General features: G+C 44.3%; 1 protein-coding gene across 1 annotated transcript in view; it reads right to left on the reverse strand.

The window, feature by feature from the left end:
* LOC148524212 (ceruloplasmin-like) overlaps positions 1–23747 on the reverse strand; it is an 86587-nt gene that overhangs the window by 57619 nt on the left and 5221 nt on the right. The window contains 6 exon segments of the mRNA XM_088472072.1: positions 1653–1792; positions 8440–8611; positions 8712–8966; positions 9198–9356; positions 15407–15619; positions 23198–23442. Of these exon segments, the coding sequence (XP_088328198.1) occupies positions 1653–1792; positions 8440–8611; positions 8712–8966; positions 9198–9356; positions 15407–15619; positions 23198–23442 (1184 nt within the window).

Consider the following 23747-nt stretch of genomic DNA (forward strand, 5'->3'; position numbering starts at 1 on the left):
CACGTAAGCCTGGTAATCACAAATGTATAGGCTGTACTACCTGTCATTTCTAGAGACAGGGAATACTTTTTTACACCCGAGATCAGGTAAAAAAATTTCAATTAAGTATGCATTAACCTGTTCTAGCAAATTCATTGTGTACTACATTAGGTGTCCTTGCAGTATGCTTTATATTGGCAAAACTACTTGCCAATTTAAGGAATACATGGCGATGCACCGATCCAGCATACGGGCAGCACTGGATGGTAAAGGCTCTGACCGGCCAGTTGCACACCATTTTCAGGTGTATCAACATAATTTATCCAGTATTAGATACAAAATGATAGATTGAGTACCACCTAGCATCAGAGGTGGTGATAGAGGATGCATCCTTCTACAGAAGTAGGTAAAATTGATCCACACTTTACAGACAGTACACCCCATGGGTTTTAACGAAAATCTATCCTTACTTGCTTTTTATAAAATCTAGACGTTTATCATTTTACCACACATCTTATAGTCAGCAGGTGTCACTGACTGCCTCTCGTACAGAGGATTCTTCAGCATGCGTATACTTTCCACTGCTGGTGCCATAGCTAGTTACACCAGGGCATTAATTACAGTATTGCACTGATCCTCTTTCATTTAGCTCTACATAAGGGGTTTTGGTAAATTTGGGCTTGGACATTAAGTTATCCTAGTCAGGTTGTTGACATTATGTCAGAATCTTTCAGTACTGTTAGTTCATGTTATCACGGCACTCCTACGCTGTGATCACACATGTGGTCTATGTTACATATGCTCCTGATCTCCCTCCCTATATAGGTTTGCTGCCTGTGCGCACACCCATACACAGTTAGACTATGTCTGTATTGTATTATTTTATATTTGTGATATGTTGCTTAGGTGATGGCAACAGGGTTTTGACCACGCCCCCTGTACAGCTGACTTGCTAGTGCATCCCGTGTGAGTGACATCATCGAGCAAATGCAACAGCGGGTGATCGTGGAGGTGATGGACACAGGGTGAGTAGATAGCTATAAATGTGTTTGTTGCATTATTTGTATGTCTTGATAAAAGCGTTTGTCCGCTGAAATGTTGACTACCATTACCTGCTCAGTCTGGTGTGTTACTCTTATTGTTTTGAGACCTGCTGAGTCCCCTCCACTTTTTATGTATATAGGTAATCCTCTTGGATTGGCATCCTGGCACGCTGAACTGACAGATTGTTGAGTGCCGGACCCTTTTTCAATATATATATATATATATATATATATATATATATATATATAAAATTTCCACTTAATCTGTGTTTAATAGTATTGTATGTTCTAGCATGTTCTGTTTTCACCACTGTACAGCGCTAAAAAGCACCTTACATTTCAAAGTCATTGACACATTAATATGCCATACCTAAGTGTCCATGAATGTATAAAAATATATTACAAATATTTTTCAAGAATAGATCCTATACTAAAGCCTTTTAGTAATATATTTAAAAATCTAAAATAAAAAATTTAATTATTTCTTTACTTAAACAGAAATATGTCTCCTCTCTACGTACAATGATGAACTATGTATAGTGCAATACTGTATAATTATGTCAGTTACACACTTTTCCCCACCATGGGGAACTCTTCTAGGAAGTAAATGGAGCACCTGGACATATTTACCCAGGATTCCAAGATGTGCTTCCTCACTGGATCTTTCTTTCCGCTTAGTGAAAGTTGAATCTGTGTACTCTACGTAAACCGCTTTCTTATAGCGACCTCCGATTCTCTTCTCACTTAGCTCAAAAAATGTTGCTGATTCACTATAAAAACAGTGATAATGAAACCAAATGATTTGATATAACATCGTCAGGTAGACAAGTATTGTAACGATCGTGCGGTGACTGGCGATGACATGTAAGAATGCCAGCATTCTTACTTGTCATCGCTGGTTACCACACGATCGTATGCGGCATCATGGTGCTTATCATGTAGTGATTGAGAGGTAACACTGAGCAGGCCCGGATTTCCCACAAGGCAACCTAGGCGCTTGCCTAGGGCCCCACGAGTCCCAAGGGCCCCGTGGATGGGCCCCTTTTGACTCGCGGGGCCCTAGATGGGCCCCTTTCCCCAAGAAATCTGGCCGGCCAAAATGCTCCCGGAGGAGCACTGTACAAGTACCGCGTGATATCAAGATGTCACAAGGACCCGCTTATAGAGTCCCGCTGCGGCACCACTGTCTGCATTGTCACAGAGTGACTGTGCATAAGAGGGAGGACGAGGGTCACTGGGTCCTCAAACCAGCCCCATCCAGCTCTAGCCCACCCCCAGCACAGCAGCCTCTGCCACTGACTGCCAGGCTTGCAGCTTGCCACCAGCAGCACGCATCGGTGGCACCCAGCAAGGAGCAGGACAGGCCAAGGCAGAGTCTGGCTGAGTGAGACAGTGACCAAGGATCCAGATCTCAGAGAATCACAGCAGCCAGGCAGGTAGGGTCAAGTACTGTGCTATTCTCAACTACTCCAATATAGCTTGATTTATGTAGGATTTATTGTTTATGGTAGATGGGGTCTGTGAAGTGGACAGGACTGCCTTATATTACAAGCATATAGTAATATACATTATGATGATCATGAAATTATTAGTATTATTAGTACATCAATCAAGGATGATGCTATTTTCATGTAATATACTATACTATAATGCAGTCCTGTCCACTCCCCATCTACCATTACATATATAAATCCTACAGTGTACTTTAAAAAAAAAGGGGGGGGGGTGTAATGGTGATGACTCATCTCCATCATTGTACTCAGCTGAGCACAGTCACACACAATACTGGGCATGGCCACACCACAACCCCCGCTGCAGATGCCACCTCGCAGCTACCTTCTAATCCTTAGCACTCCTCAGGCTTATGTGTTGTATTCAATGGATAATGAGGAGTAAAACCTTAGGGTATTAGGTTTAGTTTGGGTTTTGGCATTAGGGATAAGGTATTAGGGTTGGTGTATCAGTTTGGGTTAGGGTATTAGGGTCAGATTAGGTGTTTGAGTTGGGGTATTAGGGATGGTGTAGGGTTTAGCGGTTAATGTATTAGGGTTAGAGGTTATGGTTAGGGTCAGGTTTGAGCTTAGGGTTGAGTTAGGGTCAGGATTAGGGTAGGGATGTTTGCATGAATCAGGAATGCAAATAAAGTGCTATGGATTGTTTGAGGGAGGGGGGCCCCAAACTGGTATCTTGCCTAGGGCCCCATGAGGTCTAAATCCGGCTCTGACACTGAGTGAATGGGATTAAATCCCCAATAACAACCTTTCCCCTGTGGGAGAATTACAGGTGAAAGAGTAACCGATTTGAATATATAAGAGGTTACAATACGTGTCTAGCTGACAATGCCAGATTACCATTCAGAGTATTAAAATAAGGAATACTCGCGGTGGCGTTGAAATCAAGTCACCAAACAGGAAAAGATAATTCTCATTTAGATTGTAAAATTAATCAGGGAATGATATTTGTAAACTTTACACACTATATTAAATAAATAAAAGACATCCTGTGTCACTTAAATTTGTTACATTTGTTGCAATACCTAATATAATATTTGTGGAATAGTATCATTCAATAATTATAGATAATATAAAGCAACAAAGTTTAAATATCATGGTGTGACTCACACCCCATGAAAATAGAGCATTTTGTAATGATTATATGAAAATACTGTTATACGGGTGAGATCACTGATATTTAAGTAGAATTTTACTCCTGAACAATTTTCTAAAATAAAAAATTATGAATGATAGCCCTATCACTCAGATGCACAATATATGAGAAGTGATATAATTGATTAACGGCAGAGGAAAGTTTAAATCACTTATCTACTAATCTGACAAACATTCTTTTCTTTGTAATACTTTGATTTGATTTTATAATTCGCCTAAATATTGGAACACATAAATGTAGAGAGTAATAAATAAAGAGAATTAAAGTTTTATTATATTTGTTCATAGAGTTAGGGACCAATGATTATTTCCACCTATAACGTGCACTGAATTAAAATCTTGTCTTTTATCTCAGTGTTTGAATTAAATTGTGTATTTACAAGGTTATCAGTGAGCACCTCCAGTGGAATAAATATTAGAAAACTGTACAGGTATTATTAATCATCTATATGGAGTTCCTAGGACATGAAAGTACCAACATATGTCTGCTCTCTAAATAAACAGACAAAAATATATTAAGTTATCAGTGCGGGATCACAATAGTTGTTTGGAATCTATACCACACGCATACATACTAGGATTCATTTCTGTTGGGGCCACTTACCCTATCAGTATATTTTTGGAATGTGGGAGGAAACTAGAGCACCTGGATGAAACCCATGCTAGCACAGGTAGAATATACAAATGGTATATGTTTAGGATGCCGGCAGCCGCAATACCGGCGGCCGGCTTCCCGACTCCTCAATCCTGGCTAGGGTTAAATGACAGGTGTCTAAAATCTAGACGCCTGTCATTACCCCTACGCCGGGAGACCGGCACCCGGCATCCCGATCGAAGGGATGCCGGGCGCCGTGAGCGGACAGATGCAGGGGGGAGGGTTAGGTTTAGGGCTCCCGGGGGCGACTTTGGGTTAGGCACCCCCCCGGGAGGGTTATGGTTAGGCTAGGGGAAGGGGGAGTTAGGGTTAGGCACCCCCAGGGGGAGGATAGGGTTAGGCACCCCCCCGGGGGACTTAGGTTTAGGCAGTGGGGAAGGGGGGGTTAGGTTTAGGCACTTAGAGGGGGGATTAGGGTTAGGCACTTGGGGGGAGGTTAGGGTTAGGCACCCCTAAGGGAGGGTTAGGGGGGTAGGTTAGGTTAGTTAGTATTTACCTGGGGACGATCGGGATTTCCAGCACTGTCGGGCTGCCGCTGCCGGGATGTCTTCCTGTCGGCCTGACGCTGCTGGGATTCAAATTGCCAGCCATGCGGCCGGCTATATTACATACCGATTCCATACAAACTCCACACAGTTAGGGCCATAGTGGGAATCGAACCCACAACCTCAATGCTGTTAGGCAATAATGGTAACCATTACACCATGTCTGCTGTACAAACAGATCCTCCAGGAGCAAGTCCAGCTGGACACCTGACAATTGAATCACTGGCTGAAGGTCCAGCCTTGACAGAGAAGCTTGAGGGAAAAGAGATAAAGTGTCATGCTCTGCCACAAAACTGGAACCAGAGTACTGTTTGGGTGAATAAACGTCTGCCAGCTAAATGGATGGGGAAAAGACAAAGGGGTGCTATGCAAGTTCCAATGCAAAACTGGTTCCTGCCATCATTTGTTGGCAAGACCTTGGGTGAAGGTGCCATGTCTCCCAGCAAGGCTTCATATTGGTAAGGGTTATTTAACCTGTTTCCATTGAGAGATGTTGATAGAGATCAGCTTGGAGATTCTATTTGGTCATGTCTATAAAAATGTCATTGAGATAATGGGGTAGAGAATGCCAACATGCCTGCAGAAGGTATTGACTTATTTTGAAAAAATATTTGCTGTAAAATTAACATTTGCTGTAAAATGAAATTATAGACCAATTGTTGGTGCCACAAATCCATGTACTTTAAGCTGCACGCACACATGTGTGAGGGACGTCTGGGAGAAGATACAACCTGGGAGCATTTATTACTCAGGTTTTATTGGCCGTGGGTGTATGAGGGGATAAAGAAGTTTTGCCGGACATGTCTAGTATGTCAGAGAACATGTCCAAAGCCAGACTACTGGGCCCAGTAGTTCCCATTCCCATGTGCAGGAAACTAAAGACCGCATAAGGGACGATCTGTTGCCGAAGCAAGGACGACAGACTGAGGAAATGGTTCAGAGGAACCTTAAGGTGTTGTAAGGTACCTGCCTCATAGAATACAATATCATTACACCTCCAGGAGTAGTGATAAGAGTAAGTGGGTACCTCGGTTTTCTGTGAGACAGGAAATTAATGCACTCCAGCCATACCATTTCACAGTGGACCATAGGTCATGGAGTCTGAATAAAAATGTAGATGTATTTTTTCACAAAGATGCGAACTCCTCTGTGTCCGCATCACCGAGGTTAGCAATGCTAAGGGGAGAGGTATGTGACAAAGAGACTTATTTGCCACAGCTCTCCTGCATGGGAATAGGAAACAACCCAAAGAGTCTGCTGGTGTGTCATCTGCCAGGTATATATACAGCGAATGCTCCAATGCAGTCCTGACAAAAGGGCATGGGATCCTTGAAACATTGACATTGATAACACTATGCCTGATCATTTGTTTGTATGCAGGAGCTGTACCCAGTACTTATGTGCTGACAAAATCTGTCAGTTTGATACAAAACCCAGTGAGTGCCGCCTGCTGTTACTTATGGAACATTTGCTGTACATGTACACCATCATCAGGGCAGATATATTTTTAAAAGCAGATAGACAAACACTAGACAAAGGCCACTAACCGAAATATAAGAAGACTCCCTATCAAGTGCCCACCAAGATAGCAAGGCGCAGGCAGCAGGTGCCTCATGATGATGTCATGCTCTGCTTAACGGCAAGCTCTGACAAGGCTCTGACAAGGCAGAGAAGCACTTCACACCTGTGTCCCGTCTGCACTGTAAATGAGTGAAAAAAGAAGACTTATGTCTTACCTGTTAAGTCTGTTTCTTCAACTCCAAAGGGGGCACAGGGACAAATCTGGTTATAGCCTGGAGAGGAGAGTCTGGGCACCAAACAGGTAATGCAAATTACCCACAAGCCCCTCTATACCCCGCTTCCAGGCACTGGACCTCAGTTTTAAGTTTGGTGCCGGCAGGAGCTGGGCACCGGTTATTTAGGGGGCTACTTTAGGTGGTCCTCCACTTTAATTTCTTTCGTTTATTCATTTTTATTCCATAGTTTATTTAGAGTATGCAGTGGAAGGCATCCTATAGGATGCCCCTACTGCCTCTCCAATGCCCCAGCGCCGGTGGCCGCAGCGTCTGGATCAGTGTCTTCAGCCACAGACTCCCACAAAGCAGGAGCTGCTAGCCGCAGCTGGCTCTCAGTGGAGGACATAAGGTAAGATGGCTCCCTGCATGCAGTAAGCTGTGGGTTTGCGGCTGTCACCGCCAAAGCAGGAGACCTCCAGCGGTGCTGGCAGTGGGAGCTCCTGGTCTGATGCGCTCACCACTAGACGACCAGGGATTACTATATGGAACAGGGGCTGCTTTTTAGCAGTGGTAGTCATGACCCTGGGGGCTATACCATATGGGGGAGGCTGGTGCTTCCCTGTTTGCTCCTCCCCCACAGGCCCGGTGACAGGGAGTACTAAGGGTACACCCATCCTGGGCCCCGAGGTTAAAAGGGCCCCCAAAGTTCAGAGGGGTAAAAATTATTCTGCGACGTTTAATTGTAGTTATTAACTAACAGGTGACTGGCACAGCTGCCCACCTATTACCGACCCTCCGGCTCCCTTACCCATCACCCAGCCCCGACCATTCACATATGAATGATATCGCAACATCATTATGCTGACCCTCCTCCCTGCAACTATGGTACAGTCCACTTAAGAGGCTGCTGAGGAGTAGGAAGTTGGAACCAGCAGCTCTCTGTGGACACATGAGGCATCTTTCTTTCTTTCTTTCTTTCTTTCTTTCTTTCTTTCTTTCTTTCTTTCTTTCTTTCTTTCTTTCTCTCTTTCTCACTTTCCTGTATGGTCTGTAAGCAATAGGATGACTGTCAGACTCTTTGGAGGAAGGTCTTACCTTGGGCACTCATAGGAGTGACTTAGTTACCATGGTTATACACATTAGGGAAGCAGCTTCTTATCTCTCCGAAGCAGCTATAGATTCTGGGATTTTAACCTCTGTTTCTTTAAGTTCTGCCAGAAAAGCTCTTTGGCTGCACACCTGGAAAATGGAAACAAAATCTAAGAAGCTCTTCCCTTGGACAAGATCACTACTACGTTGGCAGCTTCAAAATCAGCTTATTTCCAAGAACTTCAGTATCTTGTTCCTTTCACCCGCAGGGTAAGGCCAGAGTTCAGTCTTTTCCAAGAACACAGGGATCTGCTTCCAAACGCTCAAAACCTAGAGATAAGCAGGCCTGGTCCACCAGACATCCAGCCTCAAAACCAACAGACAATCCTGCCACATCATGGGACGGGCCTCCTCCCGGGTCAGTCCTGCACAGGAACAGGAACAGCTTGCAACTGATTTTCCTACATGGGCATTAATGAGTGACAATGGGGAATTTGCACATAGGTTAAGTTCATGAGGGCGTTGATGAAGATGTGCTATGTTTGTGTAGAATTGCTGGCTATGCAGAGATGGGTGTACACAGAGATCCATCTGAATTTAGATGGATCTCTTACAGCACGTAGAGGGCTGATGTAAATATTTGCTGATAGTGATGATGATGAAGACTAAATATTAGTTGCATTGTTCCAAGATAAAATTGCAAATTATATTACCAAATTGTATTACCTGTCTGGATGATCTAATTTCTCTCCAGTGATTTTATTGATAGATGTTGGACCATAGTCCCAGATGATTTCCTCTGCAGCGATGTAATAATGTCTAACATCTCCCCAATGCCTGCGGGAACGCTGTGATTGGTAAGCACAGTTCCTTACTTCATAGATTGCTTGCATGCCACCTGTAAATCAATATCTTATTGAATTGTAGCAACACTGAATAATTATTATGTAATATGCAAGTCCAATGGATAAAGCTGCATCAGATCTATAATAATTTACCTTCTAAGTGGTCATTAACTTGACAGCTGAGGAGCCATTTCCCAGGGTTCTTGGTAATCATTTCCCCTTCGATCATTGTTGCAGGGAAAAGACTAAGGGTGTCCACACGAAAACGCTGATATGTTAGCACCTGACCATGGAAATATGCTGAATGTATATCCACTTCATTCCCCATGCCGAACATATACCACTTTATCTTTGAGTTATCACACATGGAGAGGCCTGGGAGGTTCCCATACATGTAGCCATTGATAGCTATAACACAGAAATACATTGTCCACATATTAGAAACAGGCACTATACTCCTTACTGCCCCAAATTATTTAATTGTAAATTTTATAATCTTTGTATATGCTTTGTACATTGTTATTACATTAAAACCTTATTAGCTTTAAAAAAAAATTGGTGTTCAAAAAATTAGACAAACATTTCTCCCTGTGACATCCTGAATATACAGTAATTACATGTAATAGAAGTAGAACTTACAGTGCATTTTGTTGCTCTCCAGAAAGTCCTCATCTTCTCTATCTACAGAAGCATTGCAGTAAGCATTGATATTGTCATCCAGATACCAACTAAGGTTTTCATCTACCACAGAGAACATCAGGATGAATTCCTCATACAGTTTCGCCTTTGCTCCGACACCTATAATAAAATGTAATAAATTCTTCAAAAACAAATCCTGACAAATAACATTATGGATAACTATGGGTCAGAACTTGAGGAAGCTGAGGTAGCAAAAGATAGTATGGACATCATTTATAGCTATAGGGCCTGAATTAGAGTTGTACGCTATTGCACAATAGCTGTGTTTTTGGATGCAGATACTGTGCAATAATTCGCTAATGAGGCATCTTGTGTAAATAGATTCTTCCTGCCAGCTTCTGTGATCTGCAGCTGTGTTTGAGGATCCCTCTGCGTGACCGTCGGTTATCTGTAATAATCTTCAGCACACCCAGAAAGTGAAGATGACATGCCCCCATTTTCTAAGACGCTGCCTGATACCACCCCCAAACATCTGGGCACTGCGAGTGAGCTTGTAGAAGGAGATCTGTACATGTACAGTATAGATCCTGCGCATGCGCAGATCTTATAACATCGGAGTTGCACGCAGCACCGTATCAGGTCGGCAGTGCACCCTGTGCTGCACTACCACCCATCTTTCTCCCCCCCCGCCCCCTCTTCCCCCTGAGCGCATACCTTTTTCCAACAGGGGATAGGTGGAGGGCAGGGATCTTCATTGGCGCTGTTCTGTGAGCACCGCGCAGCACAGCAGGAGATCACTTCATTCAGACCTCCGGAGCCAGGCAGTTTGCGGCCGGTGACCTTGGAGGTTTCCGCCCTGTGCGGAGGCAACGGCCGCACCACCCTCCCTACGGCCCTGGTTGTATGCCAACCATCGGGCCTGATTCAGAGTTGTACGCTAATCCTGTCATGAGTGCGACATTTTACCCAGCTGCTGTTTGAAAATATGAAAATGTTGCAGCCGCTGAAAAATTTATTGAAATATCCTATTCAACACCAAATCAGGAATCAATAGGATCTGGAATGGGAGTTGATAAGTGTGCCTTTGCATTTAATATTGGAGCTGTGTAAATTTGAGATAACATTTGGCCATTCACCAATAAGGCAAAGCAGGAGATATCACAGATATCTCCTGCTTACCTTTCACTTCCGATGTGGCTCATTGTCCCCATACACTAGTATCACAGATATCTCCTGCTTACCTTTCACTTCCGATGTGGCTCATTGTCCCCATACACTAGTATCACAGATATCTCCTGCTTACCTTTCACTTCCGATGTGGCTCGTTGTCCCCATACACTAGTATCACAGATATCTCCTGCTTACCTTTCACTTCCGATGTGGCTCATTGTCCCCATACACTAGTATCACAGATATCTCCTGCTTACCTTTCACTTCCGATGTGGCTCGTTGTCCCCATACACTAGTATCACAGATATCTCCTGTTTACCTTTCACTTCCGATGTGGCTCGCTGTCCCCATACACTAGTATCACAGATATCTCCTGCTTACCTTTCACTTCCGATGTGGCTCATTGTCCCCATACACTAGTATCACAGATATCTCCTGCTTACCTTTCACTTCCGATGTGGCTCGTTGTCCCCATACACTAGTATCACAGATATTTCCTGCTTACCTTTCACTTCCGATGTGGCTCGCTGTCCCCATACACTAGTATCACAGATATCTCCTGCTTACCTTTTACTTCCGATGTGGTTCGTATGGGAACAGAATTTCATCAAGCTCCAGAAATACAATATTTTTGGAGCTTGACTGCAGAAACATTCACCAACTTCAGATGGCGAGTGCCGTTCCCCCCCTCTTTGGCTCCTTCCACTGGACGCTGGCGCTTTTGTGCATCTGTGTGAACTCTAGGTCAGGCAGGTGCACTAGTTTCACTGCTCCGAAAGGAGCAGTGAAAAGATTTGGGGAGACAACTGATCTGAAAATTATGAATTGCCTCGGTGCTCACGGCAAATTCAAATGTATATTATCGGGGTCCAATAATTAACATAATGAATAGAGCCCTCTGTTTTAAACAGTGTGGAAATGATTAGCTGTTATAAGCCTATTTTATGGGCTAGAAAATTGTTGTATAGGAGACCAGAAAACTATTAGCTTGTGTAGCTAAATATTACAAGACTTTTAAAATAAAATTTTCACCAATATTGCCTGGTAGGCCTATTGTACATATGCCTTATTATAATTGATAATATATACTTTTTAATATTAACTATTTATTAAACATTTACTAATTCACATGGAAAACTAAATTCTTAAGGCAAAATATGTGAAATATTACTCTCAAATGTGTCATACTGCAAATAGTTTAGAAAATTCCACTCATCTGTACTTGAGACCACAGATAACATTGAAATGCTGCTCACCAACACAGATACCAGTTCATTACACAGAGGCCCTGATTCAGAGCCGGACGCTCTGACAGAGCGCTCGCTCTGAATCATTGCGTCTTTTTTTTTATGGAGCAGCCTCCTGGTCACTCGCATTGCTGTGGGTTGCGAGCGGCCAGGATTATGGTCGCGATGGTCAAGACCATCACGACCATCGGGCTTGCGACGAGACCCTTGTGGTAGGGTCTCGTGGCCACAAGCCCCAGAGAGCTTTCGGCTCAAACAGAGCCGAAAGCTCTCCCACTGACATCACTTGTGATGTCAGTGGGGCCGCCCCCAAATGGTAGGCGTTCCCATGGGAACACCTCCGTCTGGGCAGCCACCCCCCCAGCACTCGCCATCGACAGCACGCCCCTTTGGTGCGAGACCCATAGCGATGGCTTGGCCGTCGTTATTCGGGTCTCACGCATGCACACGACGGAGCCGCCTCTTCTAAAAACTCATGAGCTTTCTTTTCATCATACATTGACTGTTACAACCTCATCGTGTCACCATAAAAACTTTTATACACCCCCTACATATATATTTTCCAGAGATGAGCGGGTTTGGATCTCTGAGATCCTTACCCATCCATCTGGGCAGCCACCCCCACGCTCGCCCACCAAAGGGGGCGTGCTGTCACTCAACATCGACAGCACACCCCCTTTGGTGCGAGACCTGGAGTGACGGATTGCCCGTCGCTATCCGGGTCTCGCGTATGCGCACGACGGAGCCGGCTCCGTGGTGCGCTTGCGCTCTGGGCCACCATCGACCCGGTTGCGAGCGCTCGGGGCTTGCGACTGGGTCTGAATCAGGCCCAGAGTGCAGTATGTTGAGAAGCACCATGATAGCACTTTGTACTGCTACTCAGTGTGAACTGGACTCAGAACCACTTTGGCTGTTTGTGTCCCTTGAATGCAGCATTGTTACTTAGAACTTCACTACTTCCGAAAAAGGCTCAAATGCTCCAATACCATCAGGATCTGTTATGGCACACTGCGTGTTCCTCTGTTTGTTCCAGGTAACCTCAGCAGATATACAGTCCCTTTTACTAGCATCTGCATTGCTACTGTTGCCAGTGCCACGTAAGCAGTTACCTCCAAGCCACTGTTGATACTTGTGGATGTTAGAGGTTTTTTTACTATTATTAATTTGGCAGGGCTTTCATTTTGTGGGATTTTTGCTCTTTATAATTTATTAACATTATAAACAGTGAAACCTCAATCTCTGAATACAGATGGACCACATAAAGGTTTCAGATACGTAGATATAGGGTCTGGAGAAATGGCATTTTTTACTATAGATTTTTTAAAATTTATTTTATTTTTTAACTTTACCCTACACATACTTTGCACTAATAGATTGGATCTAAATTTAACAAGTTCACCAATTGCTATTTGATCGATTTTGCAAGGATCTAATCATATTACTTTGGATATAAGTACTGTCTCCCACATATGTAAGAGGCCTGTCTACCCTAAATAAGAATCACTGTGACATCACATCATGATTTATGTATACAAAAGCAGAAGTGAGTAGTGCGTCAGCATTTAACACACAACATTGATATAGTATGGGAACCACCCTGTGAGGTGCCAGTTATAAACCTCAACAGAATATAATTTCCAAGCACACCAACTATATGTATACAGAAGGCAGGTGTAAGTATGCCAAACAAATACACAGATACCCCACCTAAAAATGCTGGGAGCAAAGTAAGTAGTAAATCCTCATGAACAATAGAAGTCAATTTACTATATATTTGCTAATATTTTTAGATCTCTTGATCTCTCTCTCTCTTGATCTCTCTCTCGATCTCTCTCGATCTCTCTCTCTCTCTCGATCTCTCTCTTGATCTCTCTCTCGATCTCTCTCTCGATCTCTCTCTCGATCTCTCTCGATCTCTCTCAGTATAGGGGTCTGTGTGTTCGTTTAGGGGTCTGTGTGTTAGTTTGGGCTGATCTCTTGAACCACTGAATGGATTTTGATGGGATTTTTACTATTCTATACAGCATTCAGAGCTAGCAATGTGCCCTGTTGCTAGTAGCAGCCTAGAGAGCCTCTGAGGAAGACAGAGGGCCTGATTTAGAGCCGCTCGTAAGCGGCTGCACGTTTGCTCTGAGCGATGTTCGCACATCTGCGCATGCATATGGGTTTTAGTACGCATGCACGAACCAGTCAGAGCAGACGAAAATCGTGTGCTCGCAAAATAGCGAATGCCTGCTAATTTGAGTGACAGGATGAGGCGTTTGTGGGTGGTAACAGGGGAAGGTGCTTGAAAACGGGGAGTGGAGATCCGAACGCAGGCGTGCCAAAAGGTCAAAACGGGCGTTTTAAGGGTGTGCATAATTAACAAAGCAGCGTTATCGACCACGTCAGTTGGGTGTCTTTAAGCCAGAACTGCTCGCATGATTGCGGTAGGAAAATGCAACCACATGAGTAGCGAGCAGTTCTTTCGACTTTCGATGTACTCGATTAATCTAATAAATAGCGGAGATGACGTATGATGCAAGCGGCTGGGGGCGTTTTTTTACAAAAAAACGTCCGCATGTATTCGCTCGTTCAGACATAGAGGCGTCAACAGACCGCAAAGAGCGAACGGTCAATTTAAATAGCCAGCCCCTTTTTCTGGATGAGCGAGCGCAAAATAGCATCCGGCTCTGAATCAGGCCCAGAGAGTGAGAGACAGCCTTCAATGAATCCATTAAGATGCCCTGATGCAGACACAGTAACCAGGAAGGAGCCAGAGGAGGCATAGCTATCAAGAATGAAAAAAAACAACCAACCATTGGAACACAATCAAATGATTTCCATTCGATCGTGGCAAACATCAAACCTCCACCATGAAATGGTAAAAAACACTACCATTGGAACAAAAACATTGATAGTTAGTAACCATCAGATTCCAATGTCCATCCCTACGCTGAACCTGCAGATGGACTCCGGCTACCACTCCTCCACCATGAAGTGCTCCCTCTCCAGCGTAATGTTCCTGTTCATCCATACGCCATCGGTGAACAGGAGGCACAACCCATGGAAGTCAGTGCTGTTCTCGGACAGGGGCACCTGAGAAGCAGGGGATTGTGGTGAGATGCAAAGGGCTGTGGTGAAATATAGGATGCTGCCGTGAAATGCAGGGGGCAGGAGTGTGGAGCAGGAGGTTGTTGTAAGATGCAGAGGGGGCTGTGTTGAGATGCGGGGTCTGTGGTTACATGGCATAGGTGGTTGTGAGATGCAGGGGACTGTGGTGACATGGCGTAGGTTGTTATGAGATGCAGGGGACTGTGGTGACATGGCATAGGTTGTTATGAGATGCAGGGGACTGTGGTGATATGGCATAGGTTCTTATGAGATGCAGGGGACTGTGGTGACATGGCGTAGGTTGTTATGAGATGCAGGGGGCTGTGGTGAGATCAAATTGCTCCCGTGCACAGCCGGGATGGGTCGCTAGTGTAAATATAAAGATGACAAAAAGTCAGACAATTTGATATTCTTGAGGGAAATTCATACTCTATAGTTCCGCTTATTTCTCAATACATACAGTATACAATACATCACAGCTCATGTCATTCTATTTATGGGGAGATACTTCTAACATCTGCTTGGAGATGATCTATTATGATATAGATCAAGCTTATTATTATTTTTTTCAAATGGGTAGAAACATATACAAAATTTATTTCTCATACTATGTAAATTAATATTAAAAAAGAACATTCATAAAATACTGCATATGGCATACTGTTATTAAGTAAACCAATAACTGAAAGGATTACTCACCTTCCTTACAGATAATCAAGGGTCCAACAAGTCCAGAAAACACATCCCGAGGACCATCAATATGTGAGTGATAAACCCTGGTCACACAGTCTTCAACCCAGTAAGTTGGCCCTTGATCTTCAACAACATCCCATGTGTAAGTGTATGATTCACCAGGCTTGACAGCATCACCTTTATTCTGAGCCTTTGAGGTGTTATCTGGATATAATGCTCCTGCAAGAAAATGAAGGAGCTCATTAAAATACATTTTACTATCAGTTTTTATATCTTACTGTATTCCCAAAGCTGAATCAGGCCCTATGTCCAGGCTTCTGGGGAATATTCCTATAATTAACATCATATATTGATTATCTCATGACAGAACTGTGTACTGGGGGTATTTCTAAATAATAGCAATCTAGGAGGAAGGAGTACACACATGAAACTTTGAAATCACTTAACTTGTTCATTTTTCTCCATCTTTGCATACTTCTCTTTATATCACATTATGGGGCAGACTGATTTATGCACAGAAGCTGCTGGAACGGGCCCTGGCGCCTCCAATGCGTTTCCTGCAGAAGGCAGATTCTGCTTGCAGCCTATGTCCGGGCTTCCAATTGCTGTGCACAAGCAGGAGCCTGTATGGCAGCTTGTACATGTGCTGACTACAACTGACTGACTTGGAAATAGATACAAACAAGGAGAAACAAGAATGAGTTTTTCTGAGTGTATTTTTAGGGATTCAGTGATGTGTGTTCATCTCTGATATCTGACATTAATACTTATCTTTATTTAATATTTTATATGTCACCCCTGCTCCTCTTCCTTCCTCCTTCCCTTACCCCCTGGGCCCTGCACCTCTCATACCCTCTATCTCTCTTTAACCTGCACTATTCACTCCCTCTTTCCATCTCTCTCCCCACATTTCCTCTTTCCCTCTCTCACCCCTACACCTGTCACTCCCTCCTTCCTTCTATCACCCCTACACCTCTCCTTCCCTCTCTCACCCTTTCCACCTCTCACTACATCCTTCCATCTCTCACCCCTGCACCTCTCACTCCCTCCTTCCCTCTCTCACCCCCACACCTCTCCTTCCATCTCTCACCCATTGCACCTCTCACTACCTCCTTCCTTCTATCATCCCCACACCTCTCCTTCCCTCTCTCACCCCCACACCTCTCCTTCCCTCTCTCACCCCCACACCTCTCCTTCCCTCTCTCATCCTTTGCACCTCTCACTCCCTCCTTCTCTCTCTCACCCCCACACCTCTCCTTCCCTCTCTCTCCCTTTGCACCTCTCGCTATCTCCTTCCACCTCTCACCCCTGCACCTCTCACTCACTTCTTCCTATTTTCACCTCACACCTCTCTCTCCCTCCCCTCTCTTTCTAACCTCCTGCATCTCTCACTCACAGCTTCCTTTTCTCATCCCCTGTACCTCTTACTCCTACCTTCCCTCTCTCACTCCCTGCACCTCTCACTCCCTGCTTCCATCTCTCAGCCCTGGAGGAGGTGGAGGCAATCATTGGGGAGGTTGAGGAACACATGGGGATGGCAGACATGGCAGAGGCACACATGGGTGTGACAGAGGCACCAGCAGCCATGAGGGAGGGTAAAACACCTGTAATACACTCATCCTAGACTATAGGAACAGGGAACTGGGGAAAATTATCCCAAATTAAATTCCTGGGGGTAATGGACGGACAGCTGGGTATGCATATGAATGAATGATTCATATGCATGCCCGCCTGTGCTGCAGGGAGACTCTAAGCCGGACGCCCGCTGAGAGGTTATTACCCGCGGGCGCCCGGCTCCTTCCCTGCAGCGCCGCGTTAGCCAGAGGCTGAAGTTCTCTTGTGAACTCCAGCTTCTGGCTCTCTCCATGCGCACTAAGGTAAGTGCTCTTTTTCTTGTACAAACAGCACTACTGGGGCATTATATGGGGGCACTACTACAGGGGCATTATATGGGGGCACTACTATATGATTTCCTTTCTTTCAAATCAAGGAGAGGCAAGGCCCCCTATTTTCTGTGTTTGAGTACTTCTCTCTATTTAGCGAAACCCTTGTACAAGCTAACTACTACTTTATTTGCATTACACTTCTCAATCTGACTTGATATCATACATTCTATTCACAGGATAGTTTACACATATTAAACATAATGGATGTAAATAAGTTCTCTTTATTTTTCAGGAACACTTTACTGAACAACTTTCATGAAGGAACTTTCCTTTTGATTACTTTAACAGTTAAACAGGTAAATTATTTTAAATTCATACTAATCAATTTGTCACATTATTTACAATATACAATATGGGTTCACTACTTTGCAGAACTGCACTAAATTATATGTATATGGTTTTTCTTAAGAACTCCCTTGCAAAAATATTATTTACTATATCTAACTCTAAAATACAAACACAAGAATGCAACCTAGATACTAATGGTACTCATTACTGGCTTCAACATTAATAACTAATAATTTTATACTGCACTATAAACACTCAGCTACATGTACATATTTATCCTCTGTCTAGAGTCTCTATGTAGGTTATAACCTCGTTGGTGCACATATATTCCTTTGGTTATGGTAGGAGTTCCTGAATAGGTACTTGGCTGACTTAAAATTGTAGCTTTACTTGAATTAAGCTGGGCTTTGAGGAGTTGCTGTTGCTGGTTTGGAGCTCACACATGGAGTTCATGGACCATAAGACGCTATGGTATTCAATTTGAGGTGTTAAGTCCGAATCCGCATTAAGGGCCTGATTCAGAGCCGCACGCTATTTGCGCTCGCTCGTCCAGAAAAAGGGGCCGGATATTTAAATAGAGCGCTCGCTCTTTGCGGTCTGTTGACGTCTCTATGTCTGAACGAGCGAACGAAACATGCCCTTGCTATTTTTAAAAAAACGCCCCCTGGCCGCTCGCATCCTACGTCATCTCCGCTATTTATTAGATTAATCGAGTACATCGAAAGGCGTATGAACTGCTCGCAGTGCTTGTGGTAGGATTTTCCTACCGCAATCATGCGAGCAGTTCAGGCTAAAAGACAACCAAGTGACGTGGTCGATGACGCTGCTTTGTTAATTATGCACACCCATAAAACGCCCATTTTGACCATTTGGCACGCCTGCGTTCGGATCTCCACTCCCCGTTTTCAAGCACCTTCCCCTGTTACCACCCACAAATGCCTCATTCTGCCACTCAAATTAGCAGGCATTCGCTATTTTGCGAGCACACAATTTCCAACCGCAATGACTGGTTCGCGCATGCGTATTACAACCCATACGCATGCGCAGTTGTGCGAACATCGCTCGGAGCGAACGAGCGGCCGCTTAAGAGCGGCTCTGAATCAGGCCCTAAGTTACCGCCGATGACGTCATTATTGCCTGTTTTGGTTTTACCCCGTATTCAACTTGAAAGACTTTCCGCCTAGGCGGAAAGTCAATGCAATGTAATAGGAGCTAAAGTATCGCCTATGAATGGCAGGCGGAAAAAAGTGCAGAATTGGGGTTTTGGGGTGCAACATTGCGGGAACCCCCGTGCAGCCTTCAGACAGTCCCCCAAAGGTAATCTGTGTCAAAAAAAAAAAAAAAACCTTAAGGACACCCCAAAAATGTACTTTGAAAAAGGGGATGAAAAAAAAATGTTGGGGTACAAACTTAAAAAGTAACGAACTTGACTTTGGGGGGTCCCCAAGTATGCCCCATGTGTTTTTTTGAATGCAGGTGTTTGCGGCAGGTGGATTTTTCATGATTTTTTCAACTTCACTTTTTCAACTTAAAATATGCTGACCCTCATTTTCAAGTACCCCAAATTTGCTGGGATAACTTATTTTCTGGAAAAATGACTCCTAAATACTATTCTGCATCAGGTATAGAAAAACGCTATTTAGCAGCTATTGAGCCCATTTAAAACCACCAAATACCTTCAGCAAGCCAAATCGGGGGGTACCATAGGGAACCTCCATGTCAGAGTATCATTTGGGAGGTGACAGGCTGATTTCCCCAAAAATGACAGTACTTTCTGCTTGTTACAGTATCGCCGGGTGCCATTTACACGTACTTTGAAATTGAATACGGGGTAAAGCCTGGACGGCCGCGATACTTTACCACTTGCAAAACAGGCGAAGTCGACATTAAGTCCGGGCAGTGTTAATTTAACGCGGCTCGGCTCAAATTGAATACGGCTCTATCTGCTGTGCAGTATAATTTTGCAGCAGTTAAATAAGTCATTACAATCTCTTTATTTGAGGTACTAAAGATTATTCTATGGAGGAGAGCAATTATACATCCAGGCTGGTGATATATCATCTGAATTATAAATAGTCTGATAGCTGTAGTCTATAAATCCCCAGCTTTATGTGTATTCCAGCTATGCTGAGGCCCTATTACAGGTTTGGGCTCTGGTTTAATCTCTTTTCATGTCTGTGATATAATGTCTATCTTTCTGATGACAATGACTGTAGTCTCTGGCAGGGATGAATGTAGTTGTGACTTGTATTTGGGTACTTCTGTGCTACTATTACTCTCCTGCACTACTCTGCTCAGGCTTTTGGGAGGGTACTTTTCACCTCTCATTTAAATTAGATGTTCTCTCTGTTGGTCTGCTGATACGCTATGTCCCAATACCTGCCCCTGTTCCTCCTCCAGTAGCAGTATCAGCCCTCTCATAGCGTCGCTCCACTCTCCAGGTCAGTTACCTCAGCTCTCCCTGACTACCTGCCATGCTTCAACTGTTACTGACCTTACCACCTGACACTGGTCATGTGACAAGTTTCTGACTTCTTCAGTAGCTGCAGAGGCTGCTGGGAATTGTGGTCTGCCCAGTGTCAGATGTAATAACTCACACAGTGGGGAATTACACCCCCATAGTGGTGGCAGGTGTAGAGGTACTTATATAAAATTTGCCAAAGGGTTAACAAAATAAAGGAGAGACAGACAGGTAGGTGATGATTGAGACAGTCACACTTAGGGAGGGATTAGAGAGACGTAAGTACAAGTAATTGGTAGCAAATATGAAACAGAATGAGTCAGGTGTGGAGTGGGCTGGGAAAGAAAGGGTCATATTGGGATATGGGACCATGTGTTGCCAAAATGGGCACGGAGTCTCTGGTCACTCACTCACTACATGGTCTAATACCTACAGTATGCTGCCGCATTGCTGTGTTACGTCCATGCCATCCCAGCGCAGATAAGAGAAGGAAGCCCCTGCCAGTCACACTGACTTTCATGAAGAAGATTGTATTGTAAACAGCTGGTCAGCCAGGCAGCAGGTGGAGGAGGAGTTATTCAAATTACCTAACTAGCCAATAAAAGGGAAGTAGAGGGGGGTGGGGTGGATCAGGGTTTATTATTGCTGTTCCTGTCCTGTCTAAATTAAAATTGTCAATGCTGATTGCTGCTTCATTATATGCTGACACAATAGGCAGCGTGCAGATTACGCTATAGTAGCCGTGTACAGATGTTGATGGATGGCCCCATGCACTCATGCACTGAAAACGGGACCAGCCCAGCGGACATCTGACACCATGCCTAGCACTCTCCTGCAGCGCATTGAGGGACTGATTCAGAGTTGTACGTTAAGGCATACGCATTTGCCATTTTTGCCGCATAGCAATTGTTAAAAAACAAACAAACATGTGTCGACCATTTGTGACAACCATTTTCGTGTTGACCTTTTGTCCCTACCCACCATTTGTACCTGTTGACCTTTCATGTCGACCTTTATTGTGTCGACCTTTTGTCCCTATCGACCTATTGCCTGTCTAACATCTGGTGTCTATCTAGACATTGTCAAGCTTTTAACTGTCTATCTTTTATACCACACCTGGTGACGCCAATCAACACAGTCTAGTAACCCCAGGAAAAAGCTGGGAGGGTTCTTGGGGAGAGCTGTGAGGGGTTGCACTGCCAGGAGAAGAGGGTCAGGATTCTCACCGGGACTCGGCCAATCACGCTGAGCCAGTAGCAGGTGCGCCGTCTTCTGTCTCAGTGGGGATACAGTGATCACCAGAGCGAGATGCACGCTTCAAGCACTTCAAGCACTGGTTGTACAGTATTGCACAGCCGCTTCCCTATGGCCATAGGCGTCTTTATAATGGGTGCAAGGTGTGCGGTGCACACAGGCCCCTGGATCCAGGGGGCCCCAAACCCTGCACCCTTAGTTAAAATATACATACTGTACCTCTCCACAGATTCCGAAGTGCTGCTTCGCAGAGTCGGACCAGCACTGCAGAGCAGTAAACACTCACTGGTTAAGTGGTGGTGGCCATTTTCCCAGTGAATGTTTGCTGCTCTGCAGTGATGGTTCGGCGCTGCTGAGCAGCACTTTGGAATCTGTGCATGTGCAGAAAAGATGGAGGCACGGGCGCCATTTTCCTGGAGACCAGCGCATGCACAGTTGATCCTGGCATGAATTCAGAATCTACAGCGCTTAGTGTGCGCTGACAGAGAGGAGGGGGCCCAAAAGGAGGCTGCACACGGGCCCCCTCCTCTCTTAAAATGCCCCTGCCTGAGGCTGTGCAATACCGTTCATCTCTGAATCAGTCCCATATTCAGTAGCTTTACAGGAAGTGCATGGGTTTGTGTAAGAAGATGCTTTTGCCTTTAAAATGATTTCTGCTTTAATAATACTGGAAGACTCCCAGGAGTTCCTGCAGCAGCTCGCAAACCTATTACACAAGTACCATAGTGTGTGTATGAGAGAGAGGCACAGTGTGGTGTGTGAGAGAGGCACAGTGTGTGTGTCAGTGACTGTGAGAGGCACAGAGGGTCAGGGGCGTATCTATAATGGGTGCAGGGTGTGCACCGCATACCTTGCACCCATAGTTTTACTTACCTCTCCAGAGTCCCACATCGGCGCGTGGGTCTGGAGCTGTAAAAATGACTGGAAAATGGCCACCTTGGCCATTTTACCATCATTTGCGCATGCACAGTACAGGGAAAATGGCCACCGCAGCCATTTTACTGGTGACCTACACATACTCTGTAGACTCTGGGTGCACTCTATTGCCTAGAGTCTATAACTCCTGCGCTGGCTGTGCACTGATCAGTGCGCTGCCGGCCGCCAGATGGAGAGGAGGGGGCCCGAGTCGGAGACTGCACACGGGCCCCCTCCTCTCTGGAAACCCCTCTGCAGAGGGTACATAATATCATTAGAGTAAAGTGTAGAGTAAAGGTTGTTTTTATTATTAAATTGAAGGGGGCACCAATTATATGTATTACATTTCAACTAAAGGTGGCACATATATTATATTAGTATTATTATTTTTATTATTGTTATAATACTAAAGGGATAAAATGTATTCCATTAAATTGGGCACAGTGCTGTGTCTGTGAATCTGAGAATAACTAAAATTATGCAGTGTCCCTTGTGGCATGGCCACGCCCCTCCTATTGATAACCACACCTACCCAATGGTTGGTCACACCCCTTCAGTGGGCCGCTGCTGCTGCATTTCCCTGGTTGGCCCCTAATTGCCCAGTCTGATAGTTAGGCAGCAGGATAGTATCTTAATATCATCATTATCTCCCTCTGTAGTATGGGGAACATTGTGTTGTACTTGTAATACATGAGTTGTAACGCGCTCCCATATTTTGATAAATACTGCTTTGCTTACTGTGCTCTAAATCAGTTTTAAACCTAGGCACATTACATTTAGCAACACTAATGAGTATAGCCCCATTTGACTTCCCTAATCACAACACTATAATTTAAATGTATATTGTCACAGTATAAAGGTTCAATGTTACTTAAATATTTTTGGTACTCTATACATTATTTTTTCCTCTTTATCCCAAGCAAAACAATTTACCTTCATTTTCCTTTGTGTATTGCACTCCGTGTGGATGTAGGGTATATGGCCGGGAAGCAAAGTTTTTAAGATGAATGGTCATTGTGTCACCAACTTCTGCTGTCATAAGAGGGCCCAGGAATCCCAGCCAGTTTGGTTTCTTAATTTCTTCTGTGTACGAGTCATTTGTGTATTGTAGGTAAACAGCCTTCTTATAGACTCTGCCTATTCTATTAGGACCAGGCTGTAAAAAGATGCTGGCATGCCTCAAAAGAAATAGAAGCACAATATACAGGATTAGTATAATTATTATTGGTTATAATTGTTCTTTTTTTCAGCATATTCCATTGTAATATTCTAGATCAATGACCCAGTATTGCAAAGATACAGTGACGATAGGGTAAATAATTAAAATTTGTGAGATATGTCATGAACACAGGGGATGACTGGCAACCTTTAGCCTGCGGGACAAGTCCAGAGCACATGCCCAAGTAGGACAAAAAGTAACAGAAATGTGTAATACAATCATATGGCCACAAATGCAGACAGGTGGATAGCGGCTGCATCACCC

The sequence above is a fragment of the Taudactylus pleione genome, unplaced genomic scaffold (assembly GCF_031769625.1).
Source record: "Taudactylus pleione unplaced genomic scaffold, aTauple2 ptg000120l, whole genome shotgun sequence".
NCBI classification, from domain to species: domain Eukaryota; kingdom Metazoa; phylum Chordata; class Amphibia; order Anura; family Myobatrachidae; genus Taudactylus; species Taudactylus pleione.